The following is a 13,092-nucleotide window of genomic DNA, read 5'->3' on the forward strand; positions in this document are numbered from 1 at the left end:
ATGAGAGGGGGGGAAATACTTATCTGTCTTCATTTCCTTTGTAATCCTCTGTAATTATTGTCTGCATTTAAATATATTATTGTAGGAATCATTTTGGCTGCCCTCCTCTGGACACACTCCAACTTGTCAACATCCTTTTTGAATGGTGGTGCCCAGAACTGGACACAGGATTATTCCAAGTGAGGCCTGAGCAAAGCAGAATAGAGTGGCACTATTACTTCCCTTGATCTAGACACTACACTTCTCTTGATGTGGCTTAGAATTGCATTGGTATTTTTAGCTGCTGTATCACACTGTTGACTCATGTTCACCTTGTGGTCCACTAGGACTCCTAGATGCCTTTCACATGTAGTCTCCTTAAGCCAGATGTCCCCCATCCTTTCTCTTTGTATCTCACTTTTTCTGCCTAAGTGCAGTACCTTACATTTTTCCCTGTTGAAATTCATTTTGCTAGTTTTGGCTCATCTTTCTAATCTATTAAAGTCATTCTATTAAAGCATATGGCAAACTGATTTCTCTCAAAGTAAGGTAGGCTGGAAAGAAGAAAGAAAGCTAAGAGGACTGCCAGAGCATCTGTGAAATGGCCCTGAAGAAATGAAAAATATTCAGTTGCTGGAGTCATTAAGCAGAATGCATAATGCATCAAACATGAAAGCAATGGGTGTGCTACCCAAATTAAAGAGCAAAACAAAGGGGATACGCTATGCCCTCCAGCTGTCCTATTTCAGGCATGGCATCCCTGACTGCATCCGCACTGCAGAAACAATCCAGTTTGGTATCATTTTTACCTGCCATGGCTCAATGCTATGGAATCCTGGGATTTTATTTTGTTGTGACACAAGAGCTCTCTGACAGGTAAGGCTAAATGTCTCACAAAAATGCAAAGCCCTGGATTCTGCAGCACTGAACCACGGCAGTCAAAGTGGTGTCAAATATATGTGTGTGTTTGTGTGTCTGTGTGTGTGTGTGTATTAAGTATACAAATTAAAAAGTCATGATATAAAATTTAAAAAAATTAAAAGGCAGTTAGTCTCCAAGTTGCTACAACATCCATTTGCACAGAGAATTTCCATGCCACATGAACTGCATATATATATTATATATATTGTATATAATATATAATTATATTATAAGGTACTTTTATATTCAGTATACAAATTAAAAAGTCAAGATTTAAAATTTAAAAAATGTAAAAGCCAGTTAGTCTCCAAAGTGCTACAAGATCCATTTGCACAGAGAACTTCCATGCCACTTGAACTGGCTCCATTCCCACAGCATCCTGGCACATGTGTCCTGTTGGGCAAGGCAGGGAATTCCAAATCTCTCCCAGAACTACAACTCCCAGGATTCCACAGGGCAGAGCCATGCCTTTTTCAAGGGCCACTTTGTCAGTCCTGCAAAAACAAAAGTCTTGCTAGCAACAACCTGGAAAAAGCAGCAGAGGGCGCTGCAGGCTTGGGATTCAATGTGAGGCAGCAGATGTCTGGGAGGAGGAAGAAACCAAGCAGGGCCAGAAAATGGGGGGAGAAGGAGAGAGAGAGAGGAGGACTTCCTGCCGCCTGGGCTCCCCCAGGCCTTGCAAAAGTGGTTGCTCCCGAACTGTCAAAGACTGCAAGAAGGAAGCCGGCAGCGCAAGGTGCATCGCATGACCTCCTGTCCCCTTAGAGGCCTGTGCAAAAAAGAAACCACATTGTATTGGCTTGGATGCACAGTTGTCTCTGGGGGCATACATTGTATCTGCTTGCATCCCTTATCTCTGCTTGGATACAATGTTGCTCTGGCTTTTGGGAAGCGTGGCCGCCTTCTTTGGCCTCCTGGACGGCTGGTACCTGCTCCGGATGCCCGTCACCTTCCTCTATGCCCGCTGGGTCCTGCCCGCCATCAAGGACCTGCTGGCGGAGCAGAGCTTCCAAAGCCGGGTCCTTCTCTCCGACCTGGACTTCTTGCTCCACATGAACAATGCCCGCTACCCTCGGGAGGCCGACCTGGCCCGCTCCGTCCACTTGACCCGCTGCGGGCTCTTCCGGGCCATCCGGACCCTCGGGGGCCACACGGTCCTCTCCGCCTCCTCCTGCCGTTTCCGACGCTCCTTGCAGTTCCTGGAGCCCTTCAGGATTCGCACTCAGCTTCTGGGCTGGGACGAGCGGGCCTTCTTCCTGGAGCAGCGCTTCGTCAGCGGCCGGGACGGCTTCGTCTGCGCAGTGTTGCTCGTCCGGCAGCACGTGGTTGGGGCCGCGCCAGGGAAGGCCGTGGAGTTCCTCTGCAAGAGGAAGGTAAGGCCGGAGGGAGGGAGGGAGGGCAAGCAGGGGTCCTCCTTTTCCAGGGCATGCCTTCCATGCCCTGGTGGCGCAGTGGTTCAATGCCTGTACTGCAGCCACTCACTCACACACCATAAGGTTGCGAGTTCAGTACTAGGCAGGGGCTAAGGATCTACTCAGGCTTGAATCCTTCTGAACTTTGCTAAAATGAGTCCCCAGATTTTGAGGGGCAACTTGCTTTCACTTTGTAAACCGCTTAGGGAGTGATTACGGTATATACGCATGTAGAAGTCTAGAAATTTTAGTCAGAAAATTGACCCAAAAAAACTGGGTCGACTTATCCATGGGTCAATGTAATTACTGTACTTTAACTCATATATATATATATATATATATATATATATAAAAGGAGCCATCCCTTTCTCTGAATGGAGTGGTAAAAGGTGAGAGCTTAGTCCATCCTGTGAGCACCAAAAAGAAGCATGGTTCCCCTCTACTCTCTCATCCATCCAGCCTTTAGGATGAGCACAAACAATTATGCTTGCCTGAATTGTCTCAGTTCTTTGGCATCATTTTCCTTTGCATCATCATTTACATCCTTTGTTACATGTCCCTAAGTTTTACCCTCGACTTATCCATGGCTCACATCAGAATCCATAATTTTGGCCCCAAAACCTGCCCTCGACTTATACATGAGGTCGACTTATAGTCGAGTATATATAATAAGTGCACTGATAAGTGGAATGGAAATGTACTTGCTATTTCTATTGCTATTTCAGACCTTCTGTCCAGGAGGAATTCCAAAATGCCCTTCATGTTTGAAGTATATACATACATACATACATACATACAAAATTAAAACATAGACATTAAAACTACAGTGGGCCCTTGGTATCCGCTGGGGTTTGGTCCCAGGACCCCCCATGGATAGCAAAATCTGTGGATGCTCAAGTACCATGGCATAGTGAAATGATGTATATAAAATAGCAAAATCAAGGTTTGCTTTTTTGGAATTTATTATATGTTTTAAAAATATTTCCAAGCAGCGGATGCTTGAATCCATGGATTTAAAAAAAATCCGTGATATGGAGGGCTGACTGTATAAAATACAAATACAAATTATAAGCATATCAACATTTTCAGCACCTCTTTTAAAAATTCAGACGCAAACACAAAGCGGATTCACCGCCCGACTGACAATGGCAGCCAGCGGCCGCAACCAGTATTGTTTGTGTATTCCTTTCTGTGCCTGTTTTTACAGTCTGTTTTTGCACTCAAGGGCCTTTGAAGCAGAGCCAAAAGACAAGTGGGAAGGGACCATTATAATTCCCAGAGTGCAAAATTAAAACCCAGAACAGAGGAATCTATCAGGGAGGTCCTTGTTTTTAAATTGAACTTAATGTATTTATTTAATTTAACTCCCTCTTTTCTCTTGGTGCCAAAGTCAGCATTTTTTAAAAAAGAAGGTACAATTAAAATGTTATTTAGACAAATGTTTAACAAAAACAATTTAATGGCAATTCAGTGAAAGCCAGAATATTAAAACCCTATAAAACACAGTCAGAGATAGTCATGTTGTCCAGACAGCAAAATTCAATAACATCCAAAATCCACAAAACAGCGATATTTCTAGTGGGCCAACCAAAACGCATTGTGCAAGCTTTCGAAGCTCCACTGGCTTCTTCATCAGGCAAAGATGTTAAAAACCGTACAGGACAAAGAAAAATATGGCAATTTTTTCTTATCTTCAAAGGTCCTGGGGTGGGACAACATGACAACATTTTGTCAAGATGTGGTTATTGTTCTGAGATAAGATGGTACAAGTAAGGCATAATTTTTTAAAAAAGAGAAAAACAGCATCCCATTAAAAACCTTTTAGAAGCCAAAGGCTTGCTCAAATTTAAAAAAAAGATATTTTCCTGCTTGCAAGAAAGAAATCAGAGAGGGGTCCAACTGAGGTCCGATCCACACTGCAGAAATAATCCAGTTTGACACCGCTTTAACTCCCCTGGCTCAGTGCTAGCGAATCCTGGGAATTGTAGTCTATTGTGGCACTAGAGCTCTCTGACAGAGAAGGCTAAATATCCCACAAAACTACAATTCCCAGAATTTCCTAGTATTGAGCCAGAGCAGTTAAAGCGTTGTCAAACTGGGTTATTTCTGCAGTGTGTTTTGTCACTAAGGAAATTTCATCATCTGGGAGCAGCCACCAAGAAGGGCCTATCTCATGTCCCCACTAAACACGCCAAACATCTCTACACTAAACAATGATAGCTGTTTGATAACACTTTAACCGCCATGGCTCCATTCAATGGTATCCTGAGATCTGTTGTCTAATGAGTGGTTTAGGGTTCTCTGCTAGAAAGCGCAACAACATGGTCCTGAACTGCAGCACTACAACTCTCCAGTGGAGGATTCATTCAAACTACTATATATACTCATGTATAAGTCTAGAAATCTTAGTCAAAAAAATGACCCCAAAAACCTGGGTCGACTTATCTATGGGTCAATGTAAGTACTGTACTTTAACTCTTATACATACAGTATATAGGAACCATCCCTTTTCTCTGAATGGAGTGATAAAAGGTGAGAGCTTAGTCCATCCTGGAAGCACCAAAAAGAAGCATGGATCCCCTCTACTCTCTCATCCATCCATCCATCCATCCAGCCTTTAGGATGAGCACAGTTATGCCTGCTAGAATTTTCCATGTTCTTTGGCATCGTTTTCCTTTGCATCATCCTTTACATCCTTTGTTACATGCCCCTAGATTTTACCCTCATCTTATCCATGGGACATATCAAAATCCATAATTTGGGCCCCAAAACCTGTCCTCGACTTATACATGCGGTTGATTTATAGTTGAGTATATACATTACTAATCCCAGGTTTCCATAGATTGAAGCCCTGGTAGTTATAATGGTTTTTGTTGTTAGCTGCCTTCAAGTCAATGTTGACTTTTGGCAACCCTATGAATGAGAGTCCTCCAAGTCACCCTACCATCAACCATCTTGCTCAGGTCTTCCAGACTCAGAGCCATATCTTCCTTGACTGAGTCCATTCATATATAATGTGGTTTCTCTCTTTTCCTACTGCCTTCTACCTTACCATGCATTCTTTTATTTTCTAGTGAGGCGTATCTTCTCAGGATGTGGCCAAAGTACGAGAGTCTCAGTTTCATCATCTTGGCTTCTAGAGAGCGTTCAGACCTGATTTGCTCCAGAAGCGATTTACAGTGGGTACTTCGCATTCGCTGGGGTTGGGGCACAGGACCCTTGTGAAAGTGGAATAACCGTGAATAAAAACCACTTATTTAAAAAGAAAACTGAGAGGACTCTCTAGGCTTCTCTAGGTCCTCCAACACAAGAGTTATGAATGCCACTCATATGTGTAGTGTAGATCTGCCATTGAGATTCCTGTTCTGGAATTGCACTGGGTGGTCTATAAACGAAATGCCAAGCGAATTTGGGGAAGGGGGGAAGCGGGGAACTAATAATAATAATAATAATAATAATAATGAGAAGTTTTTTCTCCAGGAATCTCTATGTTTCTTAGCTCAACTCTATGGCCCACTTCCAACAGAGTCACACTGGAGGACCTAGAGATTCCTAGAGAGAACATCATAATAAAATCCACAAAAGTCAAAGCCACAAATGTGGAGGACCAACTATATTTGTCTTTTTAGCAGTCCATATCTCAAATGAGTTTATTTTCTTCCCGTCTCCTTTCTTCACTTTCCAGCTTTCAAAACCATGGAAGTTTTCACAAGCAAAAGTGACAGGAGCATAGCAGGATGCTCCCATCACTATCACACAATTGCGTGAAATTTATCAGACGACATTGTGTGATGTCACAATAATCGCATCATTATCCTGTGAATAAAAAGGAATTCGGGCATCACTTTTTATTCACGGGACTTTCCCCTGAATAAAAAGTGACAGGAGGATTCCTCTTTATTCACAGGTTAATGACATGATTATCGTGACATTGTGTCTTTGTACAATTGTGCAATTCTGACAGGAGCATCCCATTTTGCTCCCATCACTTTTGCCCATGTGAAAATCTCCCATATGTAGATGTTAGCAGGGAAACTCTTATGAACTACATTATTGTCTATAAATGTAGATCTATCATTGATATCCCTGTTCTGTGCCACAAATTTATCTAATCCTCTTTTGGAAAAAGGATTACTCACCTTTTCTTTCCTGTGGTCTGTTCTTTCAACCTGCTTTAATCCCCAGCTGGGATCTCATCCATTGTGTGAACCCAGGAGAAAGAAAAGGAGGATGGAGGGAGGATTTTAATTCCCTAAATTCCTTTTTTGTGTAAAAATAACATATTTTTTAAAATACATAAACTCTAATCACCCCCGTTGTATAATCTGTAGAGGCCTGTGTGCCTAACTACATAGGACTCCTGGATCTGAGTTTGCCCAAATCTAATGAAAAAGATTATCTGGTTTGTTGTTCAGCAGTTGTGAGATCATATAAGCTAGACCTACAATTGTGTAGCTTTGGGAAGTTACAATCATGACCAAACATGATTCCAAATGCCTGACAGCAGATCGAACCACAGGTATTTGCTTTTTAGGACAAGGTATTAAAAATTCTCTTCCAGAGAGTTCTAGTGCATCACCAAAGTACAAAGCCCAATTATTTTTTGAGGGGGGAAGTGGGGTACAATATATGCATGTACATATATGTGTCATGGGGTTTCTTGGCAGCATTTGTTCAGAGGAGGTTTGCCATTGCTTTCCCATGAGTTTGAGAGCATGTGACTCGCCCAAAACAACCCACTGGATTTCATGGCCAAGTTGGGAATCAAACCCTGGTCTTCAGTGTTACAGTCCAATGCTCAAACCACTATGCATGCTGTTTATACAGAAACTTAAATCCTGCACTCTAGGGCTTGATACAACGCTTGTGGCAAAGATGGCAATTAAAAGCAATGAACACACAGCAATGAAAATACAATTTAAGGTATCAAAGGTATGACACAAACAGGTAAATAATCCAAATACAGATTGGCTGAAACGCCAACGTAAAGACCTACCTGAACAGGTTAGTCTACTTTGTAGGGCAAATTGCAGTACAATTAAAGTAATTAAGCTAGTTAAGTAGGTCATTTAACTCACTACAGATTAAGCAGGAGGCCTCCCCTAGTTTGCCTGAATCCTGTTGCTGATTCTAGCTAGAGTAGACCTACTGAATCTATGGGATCTACCTACCTGTTGACTTACCATTCAACAGTTGACTAAGTGGATCCACTCGTAACTGGGACTGACCAAGGGAATTCCAGCCCTAACGTTTTCTTATCAAAATCATGTTTTTCGCTTTTCAGCATGATTTTGGCGCCTGGATTGCAATGTTTTCCCTCCACATTAGCACCAATTTTAGCTTCTGTCCCTCCCAATTTGTATTTGAGGTGTTTCCATATTTTCTCTCCCTTCCGTCTGATTTGCAGGTGGAGTCTCCAGAACTTCCGGAAGAGGTCCTCTACTGGATGAAATACAACGAAACCAGCAGCCGAAGACTCCGGGCAGAAAGCGTTCCCCAGGAAAACAGCAAAGACCAGTAGCAAGCTGTCTTTCAAGGTGTCCGTTGCTTGTTCTTCTCTGGAGTATACTTGCACTTCCACGGATTTGCCACAGGTGATGAGGTCTCTTCTTTACGACAACTGTTGTGATATCCATTGATGGCCCCGCTCAACACTTTGGACTATCATAGCAACAGATCCATAGAAACCAATGGCTAATATCATTCCCAAAGAAGTGGGACCATTCCATGGGGTCCCACCATACTGATGGCCAGCCACATCAACATAATATTGTGGTAGCCAAGCTAAAGAGCAAGGCTGTTGTACATGCTTTACAGTATTGTCTCTAGATGTTCCAGCAGAGGTGGATTTTAATAGAAATCCACCTTATGATGGACATAAAGTGAGGATAAGTTTGAATTATAATTTAAGGCCTTTAAGACACACATTCTTTGGGCATCATTGGAGAAGAGTCCTCTAAAGATAGCCAACCCTGGTAATTCTGTGATGACTACTATGGCACTCATAACTTAAAAGGATTAAATATAGATCTGTGAAGGAAAACCCCACTCGTCCTTTTGTTTTAGGGACCACCACAGATCGAAAGCACTGGAGAAACCAAAGAGTATATTCAACTCAGTCTTACAATGCTAGGAAAACTCATGGGAGGGTCATCTACGTAGTGGCAAATTAATCTGTAGCAGGGTAGGAGTTGTGCAGTCTTCCAGATGTTGTTGGACTACAACTCCCAGAATTCCTCTCTGTTGGCTATGCTGGCTGGTACTGCTGGAACATGACTCCAACGACATCTGGAGGGGCACACAATTCTCAACCCAGATCTGAAGTGAGGGATTGTCTTGCCTCTAAGTCCATGTTCTTATTCTACTTCCTTAATGCTTTAAATCGGCTTTCTCTAGACTTGGTCTAGGTCTTTTAGACTATAGCTCCCATTGTCATTTGACTGTCAGCAGGGAATGATGGAAGCTGTAGTCCTAATCTGAACAAATCTCTAGATGGAGAATGGTGTTTAAATTGGAAATATGTGTGCATGCATTAAATGAACATAGAACACACACACACCTTACTTGCTACAATGCAGAGTGTGTGTGTGTGTATGTATGCTAGAAATGGGAGCTTGTGGTTTCCATCTCAGCAGGGTAGTAAATCCACTGTGGGTTTTAGTCCAGACTTTTAAAGGAACTGCCCAAGATGCCGAACCTATTTGAGTGGGTTAGAGTTCAGTGCCTTGGATAGTGCCTCCAAAGTTCATACTGAAATCCAAGGCAGATTCACAGCTTCACAGATGTGGAAACCGGCACTCATGCAATGTAGAAGCCACTGCCGGAAATGTACGACTCTTGCTGTTGCCTAACTGACTGTGTTTGGAACAGAGGAAGATTTTTATTATTATTATTTTTAAAAACCCAATATTAGGATTTATCTGCCTGGCAGTTGCAGTTAACATACCCTGTTCTCACAGCCTGGCACAAGCAAGCAGCCTGGTTTCACCAAAAAGCACCAGGCAGTATTTGATGTTCACAAGACTGAATGTACAAAAGGAGCGCCTTACACACTCCATTGTATTTTCATTTCATTTCCATTGTTTTCTCCGACTTTTCTGGTTTGACAGTAGAGCAATGAAATGTTTCTTGCAGACAGATTTCAGAACACTTGAAAAAAAAGTTTATTTGTCTTTATTCAATAGCTTAAGGTTGCTAGATCAGTAGTTTTTGTTTTAAAAAGCTTAACTTAAAAAAAGTTTAACTAGAGTAGAAACGTAAGCTGTTTTGTTAATTATCGACAGCAAAGCAGCAGTTGTCATGCTGTTGTGTTACTTGTTTATTTATTACAGTATCCAGGGTGGTGGAACTGCATTTGTCTGGTTGCTGCAAAACCAAAAGAAGTGTCCTGGTTGTTATTTATTTATTTTACATTTGTATGTTGCTTTTACAGTTAAAAGTAAATTTACAGTTCAGTATACTTGATGCAAAGGGAGGGAGGGAGGAGAGAGAAATAGGTGGATTCAGGTACTAGTTCTTATATAATTTAATACTGGTTACAGAACACAGGTGGAGACAGATTTGGAAAGAGAGGAGCCAATAGATGGGTCCAACTAAACTGGTGGACTGGGCCTCACTGTCTCACCCTCCTTGAAGTAGCCAGATTTTAAAACACGCAACCATATTTGACTGGAAGTTTAACTGGAAACTGCAGAAGGATGCATTTTCCCCATCTTACCTCAGATTAATTTGGAAATGACCCAGATGTCTTCTGGGAAAAGAAATTTTAAAAAGCTTGGGTTGTATGTTCCAGGCTGTTGACAATGTTCCTCACCAATTCTGACACCTCACCATTGTGTTCCTGTTTGTCTAGTGTATTGATATAAAGGGGTTAAAATAAAAACATCAATTGTTTATCATTGTTCTGGACGTTTAAGTCATTTCCGATTTATGGTGAACCTAAGGTAGACCTGTCACAGGGTTTTCTGGGGCTGAGAGTGTGTGACTCACCCATGGTCATCCAGTGGGTTTCCATGGTCAAAGGGGAAACTGAACCCTGATCTCCAGTCTTGTAGTCCAACACTCAGTCCACTAATCGGACCCTGATCTCCAGGGCCATAGTCCAACATTCAAACCACTACACTGCTACTCTCCCAATTGTTTAATTTGGTGCTATTGCCTGAAAAAACAAAGGCGATATTTTAATCCTCCTATATCTTTTCATTATTTAAAAAAAATATTTGTATCTATATAGCTGCTGTCATTTCTTAGGTTAGTCTCTACCAACACTGTTGTGATTAGGCACCACCAAGTCAGCTTCTACTTATGGCACTCCTATGAATGGGAGATCTTCACGTTGTTATTGTAATTGCCATAAAGTTGGCTTCAATTTATTGTGACCATATGAATAAGGGATCTTCAATAGACCCTGTTATGAACAGCCTTGCTTAGGTCTTCCAAACTCAGGGCAGCTGTGGCTTCCTTTGATTGAATGGATCAAGGAGCAAGCTTGTTTTCTGCCACACAACATACACACGCTAATTATTTCAGGGGATAGCTTTGTGCAGTCCTTTCCTATAAAGAAAAGAAATATGTTGTAAAAGTGATGATTGCATTATTGTTGTGTACCTTCAAGTTGTCCTAAGGTGAACCTGTCATGGGTGTCCCTGGCAAGGCTTTTTCACTGGAGGTTTATTATTGTCTTCCTCCGAGAGTATGGCTCACGCAAAGCCAAGCGAGGATTTGAACTCTAGTATCTCAGAGTCCAAGTCCAACACCCAAACCACTATGCCATACTGGCTCTCATTGGTGGCACTGGTCCATTTTCTAATCTCCTTTACTTAGATCTTTAGGTTTTAAAGTGTTCGGTTTAGGCTTCTGACAAAACCAATCAGTATCATCATGTCTTCAGGAGTTTATTTTGGTTGATGCCTTCAAGGTGTGGTCCATTTCAGCATCATTTGAACATTACCAGGTAATAAAGCTGGTATTTTCCTCCTAAATACCATACACGACAGTCACTTGACAATGTCACAGGGTGCGGTTTCTGTTTGTTTAATGTGATGACCTTAAGGTGTGCGGATCGATTGCTAGGACGAGTTGTTCCTCGAAGTGAGTCCACATGTTATTTTAGGTGTGCCTTAAAGAAAATATAAAACCACTAAATTAAAAGTGATATGAGAAAGGCAGTGTTGGATTAGAGAAGTGGTTTCCAACCTTTTGCCCTTCATTTGCTTTGGACTTCAGATCCGAGAAGCCCCAATAAACTCAGCGAACAGTCATGTATTATGGGAAATGGAAGTCCAAAACATCTGGAGGGCCAAAGGTTGGTTGCCTCTGGATTAGGGGAACTGGAACATATCTCTGAACTTAAGCAGAAAATGATGTTTTTTGGAACAAAAAGTTTTAACCACACATGGCTAAGGTCTACATTACCAAACCCACACTGGTTTGTTTGAGAAATAAACCAATCCAGTTATCTGAAACCAAGTCCTTGAGATCATAGAGATCACGGTGCAATGGACACCACCAGTTATAACTGTGCCCTTTTTGCTTGAAACAGGAAAAAATGGGATATATTAAGGATATGTTAAGGATTATAAAATCATTGAGTTGGAAGGAGCTTCAAGGAACATCTCATCCAACCTCTTGCCATGCAGGAATAAACAACTAAATCCCTCCTGAAAGATGGCGATCCAACCTCTGTTTAGAAACCTCCAAAGAAAGAGACTCCACACAGGCAGACCATTCCATAGTTGAACTGCTCTTAATGTTTAGATGGAATTTCTTTTCCTGTCATTTGTATTTGATTTGATTGTCATTTGACTCACATTCTAGATCCTGGAGCTGCAGAAAAGAAACTTTTTCCATCTTCCACATCACATCCCTTCCAGGATTTAAAGGTGGCTATCACATCATCTCTCAGCCATCTCTCTCCAGGCTAAACATACCCAGCTCCTTAAGTCATTCCCGCTAGGGCTTGGTGGTTTCCAGAACAACTTGGGTTGCCCTCCTCTGGACATATTCCAGCATGTTGATATCTTTCTTGAACTGTGTACTGTACTGTGTGTACTTCATACAGTGTACAGTACAAAGTTCAGATTGAGACAAGGAAGCATTGTAGACAATTCAGATTTGTAATGGGATGGGTTCTGAAGATGATGTCCTAGTTTGTTTGTTTTTCAGTCAACAGGTAAAGTTAGATAGTAGGAAATTCAGGAGAGATAAAAGGAAATGCATCCTCAGACAACTCCTAATTAATCTGTGGAATTCTCTCTCACAGTATATAGCGCTGGCTGCCAACTTGAAGGCCTTTAAGAGGGAATTGAAAGAATCCATGGAGCTATCAGTGGCTTCTACTTAGGGAATTGATGGCTGAAGTCCTGCCTTTGAGTTGCATAATGCAAATTTTCACATGCATTATTACACATACATGGAGCTATGCAACCCTTGTGTTTCATGGCAATCTTGAACAACGGAATTGAGACACCAGGTGTGTAATTGACTGTGCAACCAAATGTCCATTCATACTGTATATCCACATCTGACATGCATCCATAATGGTTGCCTATGCTCTAGGTGCATCTATGTGTAAGGCACCCATCCATAAAGTACATCCATATGTAGTGGCACCACAACACTCCCAAACGATATACGGATAGCATTTCTGATTCCTTTTTTATTTTTGCAGAACTGAGTGGACAGGATTGCCCTTGTTCAGAGCAAGTAACTCTGGCTCTGCTTCAGACAAGGCAGACCCATGACATCTTTCCACCTGAGGCAAAGCAACAATTGGTTCTGC

At 41.8% G+C, this 13,092-nt stretch overlaps 1 protein-coding gene across 2 annotated transcripts; it reads left to right on the forward strand.

Annotated features, from left to right (window-relative positions):
- The first annotated feature begins 1,500 nt into the window (after positions 1 to 1,500).
- On the forward strand, positions 1,501 to 10,176 carry LOC149317711 (protein THEM6-like). Of its 2 annotated transcripts, none has more exons than XM_089518982.1 (2): positions 1,501 to 2,273; positions 7,720 to 10,176. In XM_089518982.1, the coding sequence occupies exons 1-2, from the start codon at positions 1,770 to 1,772 to the stop codon at positions 7,831 to 7,833; spliced, it is 618 nt and encodes a 205-aa protein (XP_089375108.1). In that variant the 5' UTR covers positions 1,501 to 1,769; the 3' UTR covers positions 7,834 to 10,176. The 2 variants fall into 2 exon arrangements, with proteins under 2 accessions (XP_089375108.1, XP_089375109.1); XM_089518983.1 differs by lacking the exon at positions 7,720 to 10,176 and adding an exon at positions 5,387 to 5,423.
- The last annotated feature ends 2,916 nt before the right edge of the window (positions 10,177 to 13,092 follow it).

The sequence above is a fragment of the Sceloporus occidentalis genome, unplaced genomic scaffold (genome assembly GCF_023333645.1).
Source record: "Sceloporus occidentalis isolate IW3139 unplaced genomic scaffold, rSceOcc1.0.p SCAF_3, whole genome shotgun sequence".
Classification (NCBI taxonomy): domain Eukaryota; kingdom Metazoa; phylum Chordata; class Lepidosauria; order Squamata; family Phrynosomatidae; genus Sceloporus; species Sceloporus occidentalis.